The sequence below is a fragment of the Patagioenas fasciata genome, chromosome 5 (genome assembly GCF_037038585.1).
Source record: "Patagioenas fasciata isolate bPatFas1 chromosome 5, bPatFas1.hap1, whole genome shotgun sequence".
Classification (NCBI taxonomy): domain Eukaryota; kingdom Metazoa; phylum Chordata; class Aves; order Columbiformes; family Columbidae; genus Patagioenas; species Patagioenas fasciata.
The window spans coordinates 54,441,281-54,466,687 of NC_092524.1; the positions used below are offsets into that span (position 1 = coordinate 54,441,281).

At 42.1% G+C, this 25,407-nt stretch overlaps 1 protein-coding gene across 1 annotated transcript in view; it reads right to left on the reverse strand.

The window, feature by feature from the left end:
* ITPK1 (inositol-tetrakisphosphate 1-kinase) overlaps window positions 1-25,407 on the reverse strand; it is a 150,860-nt gene that overhangs the window by 47,566 nt on the left and 77,887 nt on the right. Inside the window, exon 5 of the mRNA XM_065838524.2 lies at window positions 15,398-15,515. Within this exon, the coding sequence (XP_065694596.1) occupies window positions 15,398-15,515 (118 nt within the window). The remainder of the gene's footprint in view (window positions 1-15,397; window positions 15,516-25,407) is intronic.

Sequence of the window (25,407 nt, forward strand, 5' to 3'; positions counted from 1 at the left end):
CAGGATTCTCATTAGTCCTCTTCAGATTTGCGTAGACATTGGAGAAATGACAAACTAAGCCATGAAATGACTGAAATGATGCTATAAAAGCAGAATCTAAATAGGTCTAGGAACTCTCATTCTAATCTGTGCTTTTCTACTCAATTTTAGTTTGCTCTGAGCAAATCCCTTATGAACCGCATGGCAAGACATTTCTATAATGACTGAGTGAACAAGTATTATTTATGGCAAGATTTATATAACTACCTACACGTGGGAAGTTCAGCACAGTGTATTTTTAGCATCAGATACTGCAGGCTTCAAAATAATGACGAAACCTGAATGTTTAAAGAAACCAGGTCATAACTCAGAATCCGGCTTTTACTAGGTGTTGTTTCAAAGCACTTCCTCTATAGTTACAATTAAAAGCCACTTGGACACCATGGAAGTCTTTCTATTTTCCCCTAACATCGTACGATCATTTGTGTTACAGGGGCATTGGAAGCAGAATATTTTGAGCACTGTGTAAAACACATTATAAGAGTAGTGTCTTCCTCGGAGAAGTTGCAAACCTAACAGCAAGGACTGGTGAAGGCCAGAGGTGTGAAGCAACGAAACAAGGGGGTGGAGAGATTAATACCTACCCATGCACCATGGGAAAGGTTTGGTGCAGGCTCAAGCCTTTCAAGTCCCACCACAGCGGAATTCTTCTACAGGTTCGTCTTTAACAACTTCAAATCCCTTTTTGTACCTTCCTGGCTGACATGCGAGCGTGTTCTAATGGAGGCAATGATGGTGTAGTTCCTAGAGTAACACTATGTGCCCTACAGCCACTAAAAACACACAGCAACACCTTAGTCATCAGAAGTTGCAGTACCTGATGTATATTTGGGGGGAAGAGGTGGAAATGACATCACCAGAGCACAAAGCAGAAAACAGTTTGAAAAGATCAGTTTTTTTAAATTAAAAAAGAAAAGAAGAGGAAGCTTACTTAGCTTTAGGTTTCAAAGAAAACAAACTTCCCAGTACGCCTGAAATAACATTCAGTGCGTGTGGATCTACTTTTACAAATAGAAAAATGAATTTTCCTGTAAAGGCTAACCAGGTATGTAAAGTTATTAGAATAACATGAAAAACAAAGACTGCATGAGAGCGTAGAAGGAAAATGGCTCAAAACCAGCTGCATGTGACTAGACACACTACATTTACTCAATACGAAATGCATTTGTTTTACTCTTCAGTTCCAGGTAGGCTTTTACTTTCACTGCAAATGAACAAACACGAAAGATTTGACGCAATTCACTGACTTATATGGTTAAGAATATACGTAAAATTGAGTATGCTTCTATTGAGGAGATAAATTTTGTTTAAGGATTATTTCCTATTCCTAAAACAGAAAGGAAAAAAAAGTTATAGGATTAGAGAAGGATTAGGGGTTTTTCCTAAAGAAAAAATTATTGTGGTAAATTAGAGATATAAAAAGGGAAGATAAGACAAGTACCGCTGGTTTCAGAGAAGTGTGTGCATGTCTAGATGTGATTCTCCTCCAGTAAATGTGTACCATGCTTTGAACACCAGCTCTGTCACAATATGAGTTGGTTTTGTTTGTGACAACAATCAGGCTCCAACAAAAGGTGTAATGGCCAATGTAGACAAAAATCTGTGTTGTTAAAAGAAGATGGTACTTCTTTTTGTGGGTAAACCTGACTGTGAATAAACCTAGACTTGAAATTAGAAGGGATTCTCAGCTGTTTAAGTATCCAGGCCTTTGAGCCACCTGTCAGTTGGAATAAGGTGGGGAGGAAGGGAAAAGCCTGGCTGCTCTTCCCACTGGTTCACCCCGGGTTTCTGCACTGGGCTGGACGATGAAGTGCCTACAACAGACAGACCGGGACTCGGTGAGTGTGGCTATATTGTGCATGCTGATAAGACTGGATACTGAACTAGCACAGAAAGTCTAATTTCCTTGTAGGAAGAATAAATTAAAAAAAAAAAAAAAAAAAAAAGGATTTGGTGTGCATAATCAGTCTGTATGTCTTGTTCTCTCCTTTTTTGTGCATTTTAGGGGAGGGAGGCAGCCTCACAGGCACATACGTACCACCTGTTGTAGCTGTTTCAGCTACTTCCTATCTTTTCCTTCAGCATCTCTGGCCTTTCTGTGATTTATCCCAAGCTAGGATTTAACATTATGAAAGGTTCAGTAGCAATTCTGCTTTTATTTGTTCTTCCACCCCATGCTCGACAAACACAGTCCTGCCTGCTTGTTTGTGCTTTCAAGCTCTGGCATGCTAGCCCTGAGTTGTCCACATTTCTTTAACAACCAGGACACACATTTGTGGAGGCCATGCTGGAAAACACACCAGGGAACCAACCCAGAATAAAAATAAAATAATGACTGGGGGCGGCGAGGGCAGGTTTTGAAAGATGGATTAGTTCTCTGACCCAGTTCACTAGATGAACAAGGGGATGGGGATGGGGGTGGGAGGGAGCAACAGGACACAGCAGAAGTAGCTGAGATGGCTACTGCTGCTGCATACGGTGCATGAAGACCGCTCCAGGCAGACAAACTTTCACAAACCAACCGTGCAGGTCCTCCACCCAACACCTGCCTCCAGATAGCACACGTAGCATTACTGTTTCAGCTACTGTGTTACGTAAACAATTTTGAAAGCTTATCCAGCCACTGAAATGGTGACACTAGTGACACATCTTCAGCCTGTTTCACAAAGGAGTTGTCCTCACAAACAACAGCGTCTTTGAAAATCATCACTCTAAGGAGTAAGGCAAGAGCGAAGAGGCGAAGCGTTGCATGATCTTGGCTCAGGACAGGCGCGCACTTGCAAAGAGCTGCAGCCATGGAGCAGTTCCTGCCTGAGGCGCAGTTCCCACCTGGCAAGGTTCCCCTGCCCCAGCACCTGCACAGCTGTAGCCATACCGACTACAAAGGGGCTTTCTTCTGGGACAGGTCATCCCTCCTCCCACACTGGAAGTTGTGCAAGAGCATCCACATCAGAGCTGGCATTTGCTGGAAGGAATGAAAAGCAACACACCTAGTGCAGACAAGCTCTCAGAGCCTCCTGGATGGGGCTCTCCTGTAAATGCAGCCCTCCAGCAGCGTGAGCACAGTTTGTGTTTTACTTTTGCATGTAACTCGTTTACAGCTATAGTAAGTTAGTAATGTCGAGTTCAAAACAAATGGGCAAGCCAAACTGCCTGCAAGAGGATTCACACTTTCACCACCAGTGTGAAGCAAGAAGCTTTTCAGTGAAGCATGAAGCAAAGCTCCTTTACTCTCACCTCGTACAGGTGTCTAAAAGAACAAGTCACCTTCCTCCCAGGGACTCTTGGGGCCTCAAGCTATGGAGTAAGAGTGGGAGAGGGAGAGGAGAGTAAAGAGGAGATATTTTCCTCCCTTCTTTTCCAAATTCTAAAATCTCAGAAATGTTGACTCTCTCCATCACCTCTTTTAGGTTCGCTATAAGTGATAATTTCTTCAGTGAAAATAAAATGGGTATTTTCTGATCTCTTCTAATATTATTTTCTTTCAAAATGCTGAAAAACAAAACCAATTACTATCAGCTTTAGTGTTTAGGACATTTACTTTCCCATGGTGCAGAACCTTGAGGGGAAGCATCATGCTTACAGAATTGCCTGTAATTCGCAAACAGCTCAAAATGGGAAGGCATACAGACATTGTGGGGTGGTGTTGAAGACACAACACTCAGAATGATTACAAATCCTAGCAAATGCGGAGCTCTGCACTCCCCTAAGCACTTCTGCTATCGAGGTAAACACATTTCAAGATTTAGCAGTTTAACTAACTGGCAGCCTAACAACTGATGTGAAAATTCAGTGTCAAAATTAACAATAACTGCAATAAAATGTCAGTGTAGATTTTACTCTCAAAACTCATACCAGACTCCAGGTTGCAAATGCAGCAAAAAAATCAACCAAACAAATCCCCACCTGCAAGCTGGCATACCTGCATGACAACCTAAAATAGATCTATGCAATGTCATAGAATTTATGGTAAAGTTCATTTCCCTGCAGCAAAATACAAGGAAAGTACACTTGAACTGGTCACCTCTCTTGGTGGAAGCAGCCCTCCTGAACTGCATCTGCCTTCCTGCCAAAACTAGCAGTTTAAAAAAAAATATTTTCTTAAATAGGAACTAAAAAATCATCCCCCAAGAGCAACAATAGCATCGGCAAATTACACAGTACAAGAAATCAGTTGGTGTGATACACTCCTCTCCTTCTAGAAAATGAACACTAATTGCCCAATACTGAAGTAACTGCAGTTTATCTCCCAGTAAATGCTTGTGAGGATCCCCAAATCAGCAATTAGCATCTGTCCCACTGTGCTTCTCTGCCTAATATCTTATGCAAATTACACAATTTATAGCTTTAGATTTAATGTGCTCTTGCCTAACTAATGCCGCAGGGCAAAAGGAGCCTGCTGATTCAGGAATGCATCGCTGAACTGCCTCACCCTTGCGAAGCAAGTGACAAACTCATTCCGTAGATTTCTCCACCAGGCAAGAAGTATTTGCTCCTGCTGTTCCACATCCCCATGAACAGGTGCAGCCAGCCTATGGCTCCTCTCTTGGCATCCCAAAAGAAGCAGAATGAAGCCAGCTTCGGCCCAGAAGTCATACAGCCAGAGCAATGTGACTGTGCCCAGCTAAAACATCCTGCTTTTTGTGAGCGAGCACAGCCAAACACGTTCGGGCCTGGCTGCACTGACCCATGGAGACTTTGCCCGAACAGGAGCCCAAGACTCCACGGACCACTCAGCTCCTATGCCAGCACAGGTAAGCACACACCTTACACGCCTCCTCTTCTGTGCTGGCCCTGCACAGGACAAATGTCTATTAACAGTTCAGCATAACTCCGTTAAGCTCCCCAGCCCAAGCTGTCAGCAGCTGATGCTTTTCATTCTGAAGGACAATTGACACCAGGAAATACTGGTCTGGAAAGAACCTCACCAGGTTATCTACTGCAGTCCCATTGCATTCAAGCAATGTGAAATGCTAACACCCATAATGACAGCTGTTTGTCTATTGAATCTGTCCCTAAAACCTCCAGTTCAGGAGGTTCATAACTACTTCATTATGCCACAGCACTACAGCAGCCTTTCCAACAAAATCTTGTCGTACTTACCTCCTCCTTCGATGTACAAACTGTACACTTGCAGGCTTTCCGAGTCCTGACTAACCCTCAAATGGTCCCCCTGGTGAAGCAGGGAAGTTTGGCTGGCATTTCAGGGTTCAGGAGAGTAAATAGGGCTGTCATAAATGTCCAACAACAGTGATCAAAAATGTCTGGTTCCTGGGCCTGAGGCTCTAATGTGCTGCATTTCTTTAGAAACATCGGGTAAGTCAAGTCAAGTCGAGGCAAGTCAAACTGGACTATTTGAAAAACTTTAGTATTGCTGCAGATTTGGCTGCAATGAAACTGCACTGGCATTACAGATCCCTAAATCTCAGTGCCGTATTCTGGCAGAGTTCAGAAATAACCCTAACATTTGCCTTGCCTGCAATGCTGCATTTTGACTAGCGCTATTACACGTGAACCAGGACTTAGCACAGGAGGGGGCTCAAATTCCGTGTCCCCACTGCTCACCCAGATCGGCATCTTATTCTATCACACCAGCTTACTCAGTTGTTGGTGTGTTGACAAGCTCTCAGTTTTAAGTAAAGAAATTGCTTCAGTGAAGTTGAACTTTCCTGCAAGACCAAGATCTTAGTGGACCTTCCAACACTAATAAACTATAATTCAGAAAGGACAAAGGTCTTCCTGAACGTTAACATCTTCCATTGCTGTCATAATATGGTTAGTGTCTCTCAGTCAAGAGAAGGACCTTGTTCATAATATCCATATACCCTTCTGTCAGTAAAGACATGGTGGTAGATGTCTGCAAGACTAACACTTTGTGTTTCCACAGGGTAGATTTCACTGCTGGCTGCTCACTGGCACTCAGAGACAGAGCAAACACTCCTGCAGCCTACTCAAGCTGTTTAAGAAGGACCTGGAATACGAACACTCCCTCATGCAGGAATCCCAATGCTGCCTCTAAAGTTAACACGCTCAGTGACAGCTGAGTGTCACCTCCCTCCCTGCCCTGGCAGATGCTGAAGCAGCTGAGCTGCAGCAAGGGGGAAAAGCTGCAGCTACTCTGACCGTGGGGGTGGCTTGTTAGGGCAGGCAGGAGGGCGAGACCTGTGAAGCACTATCTGTTCATTTTTATATTTACATCAGAGATTAATTTTGCAACTGGTCAGTCTTCCTCGTGATTTTGCCAGGCAGCAAAGGAGGAAATGAAACAAAAGGTTTTAAAAGTTGAAAAGTCCCAGTGTGCTACATAACACCCTGTCCCAGACAACGCACAAGTACCATCTGGAGGATGACCGCCTTGATAAGCTAGTAGAACAAGAGCTAACAGACCATCTCCCCCAGGGGTGTTCAGCACCGTTAATTCCTTGCCATGTGTTCCGAGTGCCTGCCCTGCGGTGTCACGGTTCAGTCCCCTCACACACAGCCCCTTACCTTACTCCACAGGGTTTTCTGTGGGCTTTAACACATCAGAAGAGGGAGTTATCAAAGAAAAAAACAGACATAACAAACAGATTAGAACCTAACCCAGTTATATTTCTGAAAGAATAAGAGCCTTAACACACTGGGCTGTATTTGAAGTTCCCGTTTAACATGAGGAGTGCTCAGAATAGTCAACCATAGAATCCCAAGACGTTATTCACAAGATGGTAAGAGTGTCAAAATGTTACTACTTCTACCAGGTTTAAAATTTAAGTAGAACTAGAAAACACTTTAAATCATCACTGCACTTTCAGGCATTCATGCTTCCCAGATGATGAGAACTGAACATAGGAATTACCAAACCAAATGAGACCACAGTGCAGCTGATAGTCTTCTTCATTTCTGCTACTTGGTACTGGATTTCCAATCAGAGGAAAGGAAACATACATCGTTCCCCAACATAATCCAAATTATGGAGTTCATAAATCAAATTTCTTCCTAACACCCACCAATTGGTCCCATATACCCCAAGCATGATGGTTTGTAAACCTCTTAATGGTGAATGTTTCCTACCTTTTTCAGTTCAGCTATGACCTTATTGATATTTTATGGCAACTACACAGATATTCAGTGAAACTCTACTCTGACATGGTAGAAGATACAAAGTGGAATGTTTCTCCCTCTATTCATACTTTGTTTGGTCAGGTTTTGTTTAATCTCTGCCAGCCCCAAGTTTATTCCACTCTCCCCTTGTGTGGATGTCTCTTGGCACTGACCATGTCCTTTTTCTCCAGGTTTATTCGCATTTCTAATGCATATTTCAAATTCAGGAAAGCAGAACTGAAAGGAGTCTTGTGGGGAAAGAAAGCGCTTTATTTCCATAACTGTATGCTCAGTATCTTCAATGCTATTTTTGGCCACCATAATCTTTTTTGTTTGGCTTTGTTGGCATGTTCTCTTTTGACTACTGAGGCAGAGAGGGCAGAACTTTCCAGCAAGCTACCCGCTGTGACACTGAGGTCTTTCCTGAGCAGTGAGTCAAGGCACAATTTAACAATGCATGAGCTGTCCATATTATTTCTTTATAGGCCCAAGAGACTGCAATAAATTGGATCTATCATCATGCTGACTCTTCACTGACTCTTGGTAGACCCATCTGGTATTGCTGTCTCCCATTGCCTGGAAAAAACTAAACAATGTGGACTTATCTGAAAAATTTGCCATCCTGTGTTCATCTGCCTTTTCCAGAGTTATTAATAAATGTCCTGGAATGCCACTAGTATGCGATGCTTGACTTGCCACATTGAAAGCAGTTTATTTATCTCTGTCTTTGGTCTCTGTCTCGCGCTTTCTGACGTTTCAGTTTACTTAACATCTGTCCTCAAAGGAGTGATTTCTTTTTTAAGTTATTTCAATGTGCTGACTTGTGTCCACTTAGCCCATCTTAGCTGACAGCTTCAAAGAACCCTTAAGAGGCCAGAAAGCATTAAGGCAACTGAGGCAACATGGCCACACAGTGTTGTTTGGGACACATACAATTTCTACTACTCAGACTACTTTAACGTGATTTAACAAGCAGTGGTTCACTCACAGTGTACGGAACTAAATAAGTTGCATATTTCCCTACAAATGTCACAAGTTTCAAAACATGCACCTTGTCCACCAGAGTGCAACAGGATGTAACATATACCTCTAACACTCTTTCTTCTCAGTGTAGCATCTCTGTTTCTGTGGAGCTAAGCGGTAGCCTGCAGAATCAGTTTTGTTTCCTTTACACAAATGCAGTGTAGTGACCTGAACCACGATTACTGACATCCCAAGAGCTGTCTCCATACAGCCACACCAGCCTACAGATGCACTTGGATATATCCATTTCCACCCTATATGCAGTGTTTACACGTCAGAAAAAAAAAAAAAATAGCAGTTTCAAACCACTGCTGTAAGAAGGGTACTACAAATAGGAAGAAAAGCAAGGTGTTAGAGGTCTATCAAACGACAATGACCAGTCAAATGACTTTGTCTAGGGAGACTATCAAGCAACTGACCATAGAGGCTTGGTTCCACTCGATCATGAACTACACAAGAAATTCACAATCATTTCAAGTCTCAAGTCCTTCCCATCAAACTTTACGTTTGGAGGCTCTTCCACTCTAACTTCAGAAAGTGATTCGTAGAATTCATAAGACAGAACCAACTACTGACATGAAGCAACATAAAGGCACTTGAGCTTTCATTATTTTCTTTGCTGATAAACTCAGATGTTGTGACAGCTGCACAAAATCAGCAGATAAGCGAAAAAGGAGCCAAATGTGCTTTCAAACTCGATGTCAGTGGCCCTGGATCCTCTTCATGGATCTGTCAAGCACTGTTATCATCAGCTGACACCATGGTACCCTGATGAAGCCTTAAGATCTTGCTGGACTCTTTAGCAGGAGAGATTAGAACCTAACCCAGGGTCTCACACGTTGTCTAGATCCTTGTCTGAGGAAATGTGAGGGATTCTGCTTTTCTTCTCCATGCCAGACTACTATATCACATCTTAAACTGCTTCTTCAACAGAAGAAGTCACGTTAACACATCGCCGCAGAACTAGAAAAATGTTCTACCAGCTGAGTCCTGGCTTCCAATTCAGATGAAGGGTTCTATTTTTCAAAAAATTATATCTTGACATCTGATCTTATAACAATACGAGCAGAAACATTAAGGAAAAAGATACTGTCATAACTATTCCCAGTTGAGTTTTACACTGATATTGTGATCAGTTTATGTTTCATTGTCCCTTCCTTACTTTTTCTAGCACTCAGATGCCTGGGAAAGGTATCTAATCTTGTTGGATGCCAGCCAAGAAAATTTCTGATCAAGAGTATCAGGATAACTTGAAACACACAGAATCACAGAATAGTTTAGGTTCAAAGGGACCTTTAAAGGTCACCTAGTCCAAGGCCCCTGCCATGAAAAGGGACATCTTCAACTAGATGAGGTTGCTCAGAGCCACACACATAACTGTGCTAGAATTTAAAACGACTAGTTTATCCAATGAAGACTTCTTCATGACAAGAAGAATCTCTGCTCCTCCTTTCTAATTCTAGAGAGAGAATAATCCTCAAGAATTAATCCATTTTCTGTTCTTAAAACCCAACTAGAGATGTCTTAGGAATGCCCCGTGACAATGGAGTTCAGTCATGGCTTTTATCTTTACCTACAAAAGCAGATTTGGTCATTCTTCAGATCCACCCATGCCCAAACATGAACCTCTTGCTTAAATTGCTATTAACTTTTCCACGTTTTCAGCTTTAGCAAGTGCACAATTGTTTTGAAATGATCTATGTAGATATAAAGCAAATGTTTTTAACGTTGGTATGCAACAAATGGATAAAAGGTCCAGTCTTGTTTGTTTTTAGATTCAGACTCACAAAGGAGACTGAAAGTGGGATGCAGATTCCACATGTCTGGCCAGAAAAGCATGCAGGATTTAAAGATTAAACCTAACTGTACCCAAAAGTAACATATGAGCTTCACAGACAGGCTCATTTTGAAAGTGACCATCAAGACTACTGGGATTCAAGATGAAGATTGATTGTTGGTTCAAGGAGTTCTGGCTGGGACACAGTGAGACAAAAGGATATAAATGCTTTCTACTTTATTCTCTGGCTTTGTGTCTGTTGGACTGAGTCAGCTTCAGTAATACCAAGCTGATGCACCTTAGCAGGCCAGGAGACAGCCACTCCTGGCAGGGCAAACAGGGACTGCCACTGCCATTTCTACAGGGCGCCCTGGTCCCTCCCACCCACGCTAGGACAAAGCTTACAGCTGAAAATAACGAAAACCAGGAAGGTGGAGGAGGGTCAAGAAGGGAAAGGTGAGTTGGTTCACATTTTCTATTTATGAAATGAATAACTTTCAACATTCTTACCTTAGAAAAAATGTTTTTGTAAACTACCTTAGGAAGACCAAGCAATGGTACCAGAGGAGATTACAGGTTCCCTTTGGGCCTTTCTTTTCCTGCCACCTCTCTCAGGACAGGATTAGTCCTTTGGAAGCAGCTGTCTACTTAAAATTTCAGAGCCAGGGCTTTTTTATGGTAACACCATCGTGTCTGTGTCCCTCTGTCGCACCCCTCCCTAGATGAATGAATGAGCTTTCAGGAGAAAGATGTCTGGTGACACCTACGTGGGCCAAAAGTCCCCAGATCTTTCCAGTGTGACAGAGCAGGGCTGAGAGGTACCAAGCACCAACAGTGGGGGAACAGAGCACCGCCACGTGCAGCACTGCTGTACGCTGATGACCTTCGGACAAAGTCCTTCCAGCCACATGGAACACTAATTCCATTCCAATTACTTCTCTCGATGCTTGTACACCAGTTTTCAGACAGAAATTAAAATGCAGTGAGTGAACATGCACCACACTTGGAGCGAGGTAATGAGACATCTGTTTGCATACGTTCTGGGAGCATACAGTCCACAGCGGAGGCTTCTGCATCCAAAAACTGGTGAGGTTATTGTCAGTGGCTAGCATCAACCCTTTAGCATAGCTGCTTTACTGATGTGTCCCTACATAAACAAGTGAGCCTCAGGTGGGTGATTTAGAGCCTTTAAATTAAAACCAGATTTTTCCTTTCATTCTAACACGAGCTTCAAATACAGAAAGAGGTGTCTGAAGTTGACCTGTGTGACTATTCTTCTCCTTCCCCTCCGAGCAAAACTGCTATGAAAAGTAGGCTACAGAGAGTAGTGGCCACGGTTTCAAAAGGTGAATGCCTAGAGCTATGTATATATGGCTATTTTCAGGCACTTTTAACTGGGTGGCCTGATTTTGAGAAGTTTTGAGTACACATCACTCCAGCAATGAACATGCTCCATAATTTCAAAAAAATAAAACCAGATTACCTATTTTGGCATTGAATTGTAAATACCCAATTTTTTACTCAAAAAGAGATCTACAATTTCTGTTAAAACAACACCTACACAGACTGCTTGGCATCAGAGACTCACTATATCAGGGTACACAAATGTATATCTGGAAAAGAGGTTCCTACCCAGAAAACTATGGCATCTAAAGGGAAGAGACAGGCAGATGAGTGCCAAGAGAATAAAGAAATGCACAGGAGTGACACGCTGTGCCCAAGGTCACGCAGCAAGTCAGAACCAGTGCCAAGCAGAAAACCCAGAGCCCCAAACCAAGTGCCTGACCCATGACATCATGCCGAGCCCTCTTTCCTAGTCACAAAAGATATATGCAGCTGTTCTGGGAGTATTTCTAAGAGTGAGCAGCGTGTTTACTTCAGTTTTGGCTTAAATTCCTTCAATTTAGATTATTATTTGTAAGCTATGTAGGGAATTTCAAAAGCTTTTAATCCTCAAACTAGAAATGTAATATAGTTAGTAATTAGTTAGTGTCTAGTCACAGTGATAATCTATTACCATCTTAAGCATAATTTAAAAAGTCAGACCTTGAATTCCAAGGTGGTAGGATCACAGCTTTTTAACTAAATTCTTTGATGCTGTGTTATTTTTCATGAGGTTAATGCTTAAGCAGTTCCAACCATACAATATTCTGATAAAAATGAAGTTTCTGTTAAACAATGATCCTAATCTTTCACCAAACATTACAGAACCCAATCTAGAGCACTTTTATATCAGAAGCAGTTCTTCACAGGTGAGTAAACAAAGAAATACTGCTGCTAGAGAAAGATTCAGAAGGTTTAAAAATCATCAGATCTTTGAAAGCTTGCACTCAAACTAACAGAGAACAGGAAAAAGAAGTTACAACCCTGGCTAGAGTATTGCTAAAACATGTCTTAAAGATATTTTTTTTCTTAGAAGAGTCCCACTTCCTTCCAAGGGCACTATCACTATCTATACTGAAGAAAATAATCTCTGCAAGTCACCTCAGCAAGTGCCAGGTGGGTGCCAGCACACTACATTCAAGGTGAATCCTGGAGCAGGTTGCCCAGAAAGGTCATGATGTCTCCATCTATGGAGACAGAAAAAACCCAACTGGACATGGACCCAGGGAACCTGCTCTGAGCAGAGGAGTTGGACTATAAGATCTCAAGAAGTCTCTTCCAACCTCAATGATTCTGCAAATCTGTGAACCTCCTATTTCCACAAGGACTGAGTGGTTATAGTGTCAGTCTAGGATACGGAAAGTCCAGGTTCAACCCCATGCTTCACCTCTGACCACATGTACACCTCTTGCCTAGTTCCTAGTTCTCTTCCACCTCTGTTCCTTTAGTGGCCAGAGGCTGTGGTAGCAGAGGCAAAGGCTGTATCACAAGCCTCTTTCCACACCATCCTCATGCAGCTGGATCAAAGTACTTATCACTCAAAAACTTGATTTAACAGAGAGCAAGCCACAGGACTTTCAGGAAGCTTAACAGTGTCCTGAGGCCCAGTTTTAGACACTTCAAACAGGGATTCCTTTTTCGGGAAGCATGGATAATTCACTGTCAGGCCAGGCAAGGTATTAACTCAGATAACTGAAAGATAATTACACTTAAAATCCAGCTGTTTGTAGAATATGGGGCCCTACTGCTGCAGAAGGCAGTCGCCCCAGCAACACCTGCCACTTCCAAAGGCACAGGTGATGCAGGGCGAGGAAGATCCAGCACCGTACAAACCAGAGTCAGCAGAGCATGCTGTCATCCTCCCTTCAACCCAAATGCTGCACATCGCTATTTATACACTTCTTGTAAGGTCTACAGGGCTGAAGTGTAAACTGAAGATCCTAAATAAAGACTGTACTTCATTTATAGATACTTTAAAACATAATTCAAATAAAGGTAATTATCACCTGAATCCAAAACTGGCCTGTAAACAGACACTAAATTATCCTCTGAACGACTTTCAAAAGCAGATTTCTGCTTACACACGTACTTAACCCTTCAGAGTTTATGGCATTCTTTTGGAAGAGACAATCCCTTGTACCAAACTTAACCCACCACGTCAATTTTCTATCCTGTGATAAACTGGGCTCTCTAGTTACAACTCAAGACTAGGATATTATTTTCTTGGCAGTGGCTTCCATTTTAAATTCCAGAACAAAAAAAGATGCATCTCTTAAGACCTCATGCTATTCACAGCTGTATTACTTCTTGTTTGAGTTTTCTAAGTGCTCATGGCCTTGGGATATGACATGACAGCTGCAAAGTAGGAAACACAATTTAGCAGGTGAAAACAAGGAGGTGGGGAAAAAACACCACACTGTCTAGAGGGATGTAACTTTTTTGGTCTCCCGAATTTCTCACTGCAGATCATTACGTGTGGGAATACAGAGGCTGATCTACTTAGGTCAGAACAAGAAGTTAGCCAATTACTCAGCTCTTCTGAGATTTCCCCTGCTAAATACAAAGTTGGTTTAAGGTCTCTGTCATGATATTTCTGATGATGAGACAGAAATGAGATGAGATGAGATGAAATGAGATGGGAGAGTGTGAGGGGATGCAAGAACAGGGGAAATACGGTCACATAACGCTGCAGCAGCCAGTGAGAACAGGTGAAGTTTTTTTCTTACCTCAATCCTCAACTTTATTAACAGTTTGTCTTTAAAATGCCAGTTTTAACTAAATAAAAACCTACTTTTTTTTTTTCTTTCTGAAGCTTTTATTCCTTTTTATCATCAGTTTGACCACAGGAGGCTGAAACATACACTAGACAAACTACTTGCAAAAACTGGATGCTCTCCTGAACATATTGTTCTCATAGAGATAACAATACCAACAGTCATCTAAGAAAAAAAAAAAGCAAACACCTACTAAATCTCTTCTGCTGCTAGAACAAAATCCCAACCATTTCCTCAGAGCACACGTTTCCCTCAGCACCTCTCTCCCACTCGCCAACAGTAATAACCACTCACAAAAATTTTTTTACACAAATTGAAATTTTTTCCTAAAGAGATTCCAAAAGAGCTCCACAAGAGAAAGTGCTATGAATGATTAGTCTTATTTTTGCATAAAGACACTGCCAATGGGGCCAGGCAGGTGAGATGCAAACAGTATGTTTATACATCCACAATTAGAAAAATACAAATGGATGAGCTTCTTATCTGCCCATCAAGATAGCAAGAACACAATCTTAAATGGTAATTTCAATTACGCCCTATTAGAACATAGTTCCACAATGCAATTTCCCCCAAATATGGTTGTCTAACATATGAAACAGCTGCTTCAAGAGCTACTCTAGATTTAAACTCAAAAGCCAATAAATGTTTTGACAATATGACAGTAACAGGAGTAGAAAAGGAATGAAAGACAAACTTAGCCCAACAGTTACAATGGTTAAAATTATAAGATACTACAATTACTCAGGTTGAAAAGGCATGACTTCTAAATGTGGGAATACAACTCAAATAATGTCAATTAAAGGCAAGAGTCTGTCAGGCCACTAGTCAACACCAGAAACGTATTTGTGTTCCTCCTAGCAATTAACTTGTGCAATAGGCTTCCAGTGTTTCTCGGAGATCTTAGCTCTATTTACAATTGAATTTTTTTCAGTCTATTCCAAACCTTCTTTTTCTTCTTCCATAGATCTCCCTCCAATTCACACCTCAGGATCCTTATGACAAGCTGCTAAGTTTGTAAAGTCATTTCAATTTACCATCACACAGAAAAAGACAATGTTTTCCAGAAGATTTCTGGGACCGCTCACTATAGTAAATATGGTCCTCATTAAACCCACAACATATTCTTAACCAGATGCAAACCTCCTTTGTACAGATGGAAAAAGAGCAGCATGGGATTCCAGAGGGCAATCCTGTCGTGTTTGTACTCCATGGAGAGACAGAGTGCAAGGGGCCCAAAACCACTACTTCAAACCTCACATCCAGGTGCTTCCTTCTCTAGAATCACAATAAGAGCCTTCAGGGAGAGCTCGTATGGGCCTACCTTGCATGTATGCCTCTATTTGCCGAATTAGCTCATAAGACTTGGATCGGTCCAGAAGCGTGCGAATAGCTGGAAGAGGGTCCAGGATAATGGTTTCAGGATGAGCATCAATATACTCCTGGAAAACAAATACAAAGGAAATAAAAAAAAGGCATTAGGTTGATTGAAGAGTGTGGAAAAGTAGGGAGATGGGGAAAAAGACTATGTTAAAAGCCTCAATGCCCAGTTTCTCTTCAAGGGGAGGCAAATGGACCATGGCAATGTAGGAAGTCACCAATCTAGACACTGACTTTTGAAACAAACACAAACATGACAGCTATCTGTTTTGGGATGGGAAATTTCTCCTGTGGACTCACCAGTAAAACCTGTGCTGCTACCACATCAACTCAGTAGGGAACCAGTGGCAAGTGCCACAGTAACAGCTGTGAGCAGGGCTGCGAAAAGCAGTTAGGAAAAGAAAGATGGCACGCTGCTGTCTTGGGGTCAGCCTTGCAGTGAATTACTGCACATGAACATCGTAACTGTCTGAACTAAGTTCAGGACTACATCTGGGTTCTTTAATGTCATTATTGCTGTCCTCTAGCTGGGCTGAAGACAATGTTAAGAGCTGGACGATAAGGGCTGGAATTCTTTTTGGCAGACATGAAGAGATTTCTGCTTCACTGTGTCTTCACTGAGTTTTGAAGGCATCTATCTTGCTACTTCTCTAAGCTCACGCTCTCCCCTCCTGACTACAAGAACAAAGCAAACTTAATGTTCTCATGGATCTTCATCTTGGGAACTCAATTCCCCATTCACTGAGGTTGTGATTGCATTACTGCATCTTGGCCATGACCACAAACACAGCTGCCAGGTATTGGTCTTGCAAACACAACAAAACTTCCTTCTGTTTCTCTGAACAGAAGTTGAGTTCCTTCATCATTGCCTCAGCCTGGTGCCATAAAGTCAATAGGACAAATAAACCTTTATCTTACCCTATCCAAAATCAGACAAATGTTTCCAAAGTTAGCATCTGCCTTTATTTTACCCAACTTCCCAAAGTTATCTTCATGTTTCCACTCATCTCTTTAAATCCATTCATGCAAATACATGAGAAATGCTCCTCCAAGTAATGGACTTCCATGACGTCCTGCTTTCCTAAGTCGGTTACTTTGGAAATGTACCCCAAAGGATACTTAAAAGTATGAGGTGGTCTCAGGAGATGCACTTTGGTGGATATTGAGCTGGAGAGAAAGGAATGGCATCATCCGCTCCCAGCAAGTGATTCTGCTCCAGACATTGCCTGGGGAAGCTGCCTTCCTCCTCACTCTCCTCCTAAGCACTGGCAAACTGTTGCTTTCTGCTGACTAAATAGTCTGAACTGATGGCTTGCTAAAAGGGGATTATTCTTTTGAGGCTAAGAGGATCTGCATTGGGGTTTAATGAACCCACTGCATCAGCCATAGCACACAAATCGCTTTCCTTCACGGTGCATGAGGCACCCTTCAGCGGCAGTATGTGTGTCTGACATATTTCATAATCCCTGCAGAACACAAGGAGTGGATTCCCCGAAGATAGCTCAGCCTCGCTGCCACTTGGGAAAAGTAAGGAACAGAGCCTTCTGCACAGTCAGACATCAAGACTGTCAGACCCGGCTGCTGTCTCACCCTTGCAGCGTAGCCTGGATAAAAAGCCTCTTTGGTGCACTGGAGCAGCAGCTGAGTTCATTTCAAGTCATTAATAACCAGGACATACAGAGAACAGTTTTCATGAGCCTCCTGCCCCCACTACTTCCAGGCTCTCAGGCAGAGCAGCCAGCTTTCAAATACAGAAGAGATATGGTAACTTGCTACCTAATGCATCTGAAACACCTACATGTGCCCACGCATATGTGCCCTTTTACTCAGCTTCAGAAGACACCTTGCGGAGCTGAGGCAATCCAGTGATTAGGGCATTAGCTTAAACTTGCTGATCATGAAACTGTATTCGAGCATCTTGACACATCTAAAGCACACCAAGATGGCTCTTTTAGCCCCTCTGTGCCTCAGCTTTAAAGACAGGGAGCTAGCACAGTGTGCCTGTCTATGAGCCCTCTGAGAGGATGAGCACATTACAGCCAGCCAGTGCCAGTGGGATGGGGGAAGAACACACGGTAACCAGCCTGAATGAGCCAAAACATGTCCTCAGCAGGGATCTGACAGCAAACACCCTGCGGCATTTCTGATGCACGTACTAGCTCTTCCTCTCACACTGTGGTGACCACCTCTCTGCTTCGACCAGACTCTGGTTCCACCTTGAATTTAAGTTCCCCATACTTCAAGCCCCTACTCTGTACATACTAATCCTTTCCCTCACACAGACATCCATCCTGTCTATGGCCTCCATCTCCTTCACTCTCCCCCAAGGGGGGAATTATTTTTCCGTCTCCTAGCTTGTTGCGCACCTGCCCAAGTCTTCCTGGTGCTCGCCTTAGCACTGAGGACTATCTTCACTTCCCTGGGTTCGGTGTGTTCCTCTTCTTATTTTGGTGCACTATTTCCAGAGGGAGCCTTGCTTTTTTATGCTTTCTGTAAGGAGCTTCACAGTGCTTTATTTATAATTATAATAGCTCCAAACCATATTAAAAGATCATTCAAGCAGTAAGCTTGACGCAGCATAATGAAGTTTAACAGCAATGAAGGCATGATCCCGAGGCCATTCTACACCCAGCAATGCATCAACCAAAGCGACATCCTAGCTGACTTTCCAGTGACTGATTTCTCACTCTGTTGCCTTAAGGAGTCTCCAAAAAGCTCTGTAATGCAAACATGAAATAACCAATGAAGATGAAGGAGGTGGGGACTCTTTTCCAGAAGCCTGGAGGACTTCAATAAACTACTCTTTTGTCAAGAACTGCACTGAGTGTAAGGTGACAGCTCCTTCATGCACACACAGCAGACTGAACATGAGCTTTCTTTATAAAACAAGTAAATTTCCTGGCATCAAACCTATTTCTTTCAGGTACTATTCTCCACCACTTCTTCGTTTACAGGCTTAGGTACTCAGACAGCCAGAGGGCATAAGAATGGCAAAACTCAAGAGACTGTCAGCAAGGCAGTGAAGATCTATATAATCTGAGTGAAGGACTAGGAACTGAATAAGTGTCTCCTAGAAGTCATCTGGGGACAGGCTACAGGTCTCTCATTTTCACTAAATCCAGAAACAGTCTCTCATTTGAAGCAAAGGAATCTGTCAATGCAGAACAAGGTCAACTCATTTGTACAAGGCATCTATCTGAACACAGCCGGTGGTTAACTGCTGAAGGTGTTTAGGAGACAGGAACATCAACATGCGCTTAAAGTCCTTATAACTTAGCACCTCTCCTCATGGTATTGTGTGTTGCCTGGATTTCCATCACGAAGTAATTAACTCCGCATTCAAAACCAGAACGATCAAGTTGCAGCAGGATCTCCAAAGCTCATCGCCCAGTCTCCCCTTGGGCATGAACACTGCCAACAGCTTCCCAGCCTCACACCGCCACATCACCAGCACATGCAAAAGAAAAGAGTTCCAATATCCATGCATGGAAAACTACTTTAAATAAATAAATAATTTGAAAATACAAACACTAGCACAAATTCCCCAGAACAGGAAATTAAAATAAGAAAAATCAATTTTGTCAGCTTCACAGGAAAATTATTGTAGCTGAAGTGAAACTTTTCATAAACTTTGCTTCTTTACTAGGAACTGCTGCACACTCACCCATCACATTCTACTGAATATATAACTGTGAATATCACTTGACAGATGGGAAAACAGTGTGTCCTGGCAGCCAAGAGGCCACCTGTGTCCTGGGTACATCCAGCACAGCATTGCCAGCTGGGCAGGGAGGTGATTGTCCTGCTCTGCTCTGCAGTGGTGCAGCCTCACCTGGAGCACTGTGTGCAGTTCTGGGCACCACAAGACAAAAAAGACATAAAGCTGCTAGAAAGTGTCCAAAGGAGCAGCTAAAGTTTGCTCAGCCTGAAGAAGAGAAGACTAAGAGGAGACATCATCGTGGTTACAGCTTCCTCACAAGGGGAGGAGGAGTGGCAGGCGCTGATCTCTTCTCTCTGGTGACCAATGACAGAACCCAAGGCAATGTCAGGAAGATGTGCCAGGGGAGGTTCAGGTTGGACATCAGGAAAAGGTTCTTCACCCAGAGGGTGGTGGAGCCCTGGAACAGGCTCCCCAGGGAGGTGTCACAGCCCCAAGCCTGACAGTGTTCAAGAAGAGACTGGACAACACCCTCAGACACATGGTGTGAACTGTGGGGTTGTCACACACAAGGACAGGAGGTGGACTCGAGGATCCTTGTGGGTCCCTTCCAACTCAGGAAAAGAGAAACACTGAAGCCAAGATACAGCTTTCAGTATAGCACAACCTTTCAACTTTGAATGTTCACATTTTCTCTGATTACTCCAACAAAGTAACTCTAAACTCTCCCTTGGCAGATTTACCAAAGGCTGGTATCCAACAGCAGATTCCAACAACCCAGGCAACAATCTGGGGGATATTTAGGCTTCCCAACAATATTTTGAAAGGGCTTTGTTCTTGGGTCGCATTTCAGCTTGACCCAGACAACGTCTATGTTTTCCTCTTTATAATCTTTGACATAATAAAAGCAAACAAGAAGAAACTAGGACCTTTAGCAGATCTTGCTTTGTTTGTAAAACAGGCTTGGCGTTCAGTAATGCTCTGTACCAGCTCCGTTACTGGCAGGAGGCCAGCAATAAAACTTGAAATCAGAGACCAAGTATTTCACGTTCTCGATTAAATAGCTCTGGATATAACACAGACTAAAAAAAAAAAAAGAATCTTGAGAAGTCTGTCTATAGATCAGAATAGAGTTGTTAGTAATTTTATTCAAAAAGGTAGTAGTGATTATACATATATATGTATATATAAATATATATATAACTTGATACAGTTTCTGTTGCAAATATTAGGTCATTGCATGATGAGAGACTGACTCATTGACTTGATTTTATTACTAAGTAACAAAACTTCTATAATTTGTTTAATATTAAACAAAAGTTGCATATTATGTGACAGTCTTCTTTCACAGACACCTCCTTCTAAAACGAAAAGTGTAGACAAGTTGGATCTTGAACAAACACCAATCTTAAAATCATTTTTCTCTGAATCTAGAAGAGATTCCTGAAGAGGCTGGGAGGGATGAGGGGGCAGCAAGGGGAAGCAGGGACAGATCTTCTCTGTCCCATTTTTATTGACTGTAAACCTCAAAGCAACTTTCTGAGTACTCAGCTTCCCTATTTTGCCTTCAAAAGTCCACCACTGCTTCATCTTGCAAATGGGAAACTCTCCTTCCAGTTAGTACTTGAACTAATTTAGTTAATTTTGCCTGCTTATGAAGCTCTTCCAATCAGTGTAAGAGAGAATTATTCTTCAAATGGGAAAAACACAGCGATTGGCCTATGAATTCAGGTGCAAACAGGCCATTTCAACTTCGTGTCTCACCCTGTCCCCCAAAGGAAAAAAAAAAAAGACTCAGATTTGATAGTTTCCTTTGATTTTTCACTTGCCTTTTCTCAGTAGAGCATGTGAAAAGAAATCTGGAGTATGTAAGTATTTTCAGAGTACAAAGCTGAAAACTAGCAAAAGAATGGGCTGGTATCTTAACAAAATGAAGACAGCATTAAAAAACACCCCCATAATCTCCATGAATAAATACCCAGATCACCTTATTGCAGCTGAGACTTCTGAAGAAAATTATCGGTGCAGCAAGAACAATGCACCTCTCCCCTTCCAAGCAAGAGCAATCCTCTAATTCCTTCCCTTCTGAAATATCTCCCTAATTTTCCTTCCTCTCAGTTCCAAACCCTTCTAAGGAAGCTTATGAATCAAGAACAGAAGAGCCCTTCCTGGACAGCTTCAGAGTGGCAGAGGCAACAGTTGGCAGGCAAGGGGGGAAGAAAACACTGAACCAAACTGATAGCCTAAGCCCAGGCATAAAAATGGTTTCTGATCTGCCTCTTTAAGAAGGCTAATGAAAAGGGAACCTCTTCAGAAAACACTCTGAAAGACAAATTAATAACCCTATTGATTTTACATCCCTTGAGCCAGCATTTTGAAAGGAACAGACTCATATGAAGCTGCAATGAATGAAGCTACTCAAGCCCCTGTACAGTTATGACAGGCAGCTGTTTAGAGTGTTTTGCTCTAATAGGAGCAAAGATTCCCCAACCAATGTCGTACGAAAGCCAAAACATACTTTTCAAAGTCATAAACTTTGTCTAGAAGTAAGAACTGAGATAGTTTGGTTCTCTTTCTTACCAAGACAGGAGCTGGAGCACCAGTCAGTAAAAGGGATCCTTGGGGACTACGCCTCTTCCCCCCTGACTTTATGTTCCTCTGGCCAAGATGGAACCACCAAGGACTCTAACAGTTTTTTACTAGACAAAAAATGAACTGTGTTCCGTCAGTTCAGACCAGTGTTGCAGTGGGTAGCAAGGGAGACTAATCATCATCTCTATAAATAATCACCATCCCCAAAATAAGGATCTAAGAGTCCCACAAAGTAAATGGAAAGATTTCTCTGCTTTGCACTTCATGCAATACACGAAATGCTGTATGTGGTCTTCATTCAGCTTTGGATGAGAACACTAGGCACTCATCACTCATCTTCAATACAGTGGAGAACAATTTGCACCCACCAATACTCTCTTGAGAAACTGCAGTCCAAACCACATCCAAATAGCCTGAAGACCTCAGGAAGCTCAGCCCTAAAGGTCTTCTGTGGCTAAAAGCACACTGAAAAGAGGCAACTCCTCTTTGCGGTCTTCAGAGTCTGCTGTAACGACTATTTTTTACAAGGCAATTGAGAACACTCGTTAAACAACAAGACAAAAAGGCCCTGCCAAGAGGCCTCCTGTCTACCAGCACCCTGCACCAGACCATGCAACGGTTCATCACAGACCCCAGCAACCATGCACAGACTCGTGTAAACGTGAACCCAGTGTCCGCCTCAGCTCTTGCAGGTGAGGTGGTCAAGGCCTCTGCAATATAGCTCTGAGAAGAAGTTATTCTTAAAAAGGGTATGAATGTAGCCTGGCGGACCGCTCCTCTTCCTGTGGTCAAGGATCCCTTGCTCTCTGCTACCTGGAAGACCACTTTATGGACCCTACAGCAAGGACTGGTGCCAGGTCCCACCTTGCTGTTGCATTCATATTCAAGAGCAGGAAAATCAGCATAATGAATTTTGGACTTTTTGGTCTGGTCAAGATCATCATAACTTTTTCAGTTAATTTAATGAACAATAAAGGAACCACACTATTCCCATTTGTGTCCAGGTCCCAGAAATACCACAGTGCTCACATGACATCACACACATATAAGTAGCTTTCTGGTAAGGTGGTCACTTCACTTTTTCTAAGTTGCTCATTGATTTTAGTTGAAAAAACCCAAACCAACAACTACACCCCACACACTTTATACAAATGGATTCTCCTTACACTTCATTTTTTCTAGGGAATATGCCTCATTTCTAATAGTTCCCGGTATCTTAAGCAAAAATAATACAGGATAGATGGAGACAGGCAGAAATTTCCTGCCAGTTTCTGCCCCGTATACAAAATTACATGAGAATATACCTTTTAAACACACTTTGTGATTTAATTCAGTGCTGGTAGGCCTCTCCTCTGCTGGTTCCTGGGTACATGTGTTACTACAACGAAAGTTTCCTGCATAAAAGCAGTGTGCCACAACTCAGTCACACGTGCAGAACCAGAAGCCCAAAGCCTTGGTTTACTGAGGAGAGGACATCATTCAGAAACCTGCTCACAGGGGTCCCTGCCCTCTACCTCATCCACCAGAAAAAGATCCTCTTCCAGTTTGGAAGGCACTGGGAGAGGATCTTTTTCTAATGAATGAGTTTTGGAAGTACTGAGAGATTATAATCTCATATCCACAGTCAGAAATATGTGTAGTCCAGTAATGGAAATCTAAGTTCTAGTTCAACCACATGATTGTGGACAAGTCGTTCACTGGGCTACACTAAAGGACAATCTGTAAAGACAGGTCATCAGACACAAGTGTGACTATTGTAACTTGGTCTGTAAATCAGATGCCATCATAGCTACTACAAATTCATACCAGAGCTCCAAACAGAAACAAACAAACCCCAAGTTCTTATGCGAGCTGCTCCGAGTTGACCTAGAGGGCTTCTCATATTCATCTCAAAAGGGAGTTAATACCATTTTCTTTAATTTACAGCTTGCAAAATAAAAACTTAGGGATGCAAATGGGATGGTCTAGATCACAAAATGAAACCGTGGATAAGCATGTGACTGAACCCACATTCCAGGATCCCCTTCTAATTCTTCAGACATTACAGTGCACTCCTTTGCAGGAAGATGGCATGCTCAAAGGAACAGATATATTAGATAACACGGTGCTTACTGAACAACCAAAAACTAATGACAGGGAGAGAAGAAAGAACATCAAGTTCTCCTCTAACATGCCTGGCTTTTTTATTATTTTCATTTGCGGTTAAATTTAATATCCCTAAAAATGAAAGCCTTGAAGGTACCAGCCAGCTGGATCCAAGCATTTCGCAAGAATTAGGCAAGTTTCTTAGTGCAGCCCTGCAACAGCCTTTCTAGAGTATATCTGGCTGAAGCTTGCTGTGGTGAGGAACCAGTGGAGCTGAAGTTCTAGAGAAACCATAAACAGCATGACCAAAAGGTCCAGGTGGTAAAATCGATGCCATCGGGCACAACAGTAGCAGATTCAATAAGACTGATAGAAATGCACAATTTGTTCAAGCTTTGCCAAGCTTTTGCCTACAGTTTCCTGTTCCTGTCCCTGCCAGTATGTACAATTCAGAAAAAAAATAAGTGGAAATTTGAGTCCTCTGCAGTAGGCAATCCTGTACTGAAACTGAATTATATCTTACTTTCTAAAAAAAAGAAAAAAATCCAAACAGCACTGTATTCTGTAACTTCCTTCTGAGAGCAGCTTAGAAAATGGAAACAATATTTCCACATACATCTCTTATTTTTATGCAGTATTAACTGTTATATGCAAGTTATCATTTCTAAAAGTTTAAATCAGTACTTTCACTTCAAATAGACTATGGTTAAAAAAAATGCTGTATTTGGTATTATCATTTGAAAGAAAACAAATCCTGTAAGATCAGTGACATAGTTTTAACCTACATAGCTCTGTAGATATTGAGAATTCTAGGAGAGGCTTCGGGTGGGGGAAGCTGGGTTTTTGGTGTGTAGCTGCAGTTTTATTCGGGTTTTCATTTTTTCATAAGGGGATATTTCTGTTGTTCTGTTCTGCATCTCTATTCAGGTTATAGTATTCTTTTACAAGGGCTATCGGAAAAAAAATACAACAAGCAAGTACCTGAACTAAAAAATAAATGGATAATATATCCATATATACTGTTTCTCTCACTCTCTCAGAATTTAGCCAAACTCATTAGATAAAAATCATATTTTCACTGAGATTTTCTAACTTAAAGATATTTAAAAACAAAGCTTCAATATTTAACCTAAACAAAAATAACGGATTAAGTTATTTAAACAGTAACAACAGTACACAGAATAAGATCAAAGTATCACATTACAATTACATTAAGAAATATATCAGAGTAAGAGATTTAGCTTTAGCAGGTCACTTTATGTCTACCAGCCTTCCGGCAGTGCAGCACACATGAGCACAGCCCACTAAGTCCTGAGCCAAACCCACGGCTCTGGTTGCAAAGTGCTCCAGCCCATTTCAGACCAAACTTCACCTTGGTGATCAAATGCATCCTCTGTACTTACTATTGTTTCCTCCAGGCCTCACTTCAGTACTTGAGAACAGTATCAGCTTGTGACCTGAAGCTATTAAATACAGTAACCTGACTAGCTGGAGTTCTTATTCAAAATGTTCCACATCCATTGAAGAGTTCTTGCTCCAGAATACAAGAACAGTGCTTTAAATTAATTGTACTGCTACACACCAGCTGTCGTTCTACAACTGTTTGCACAAGCTCCCTA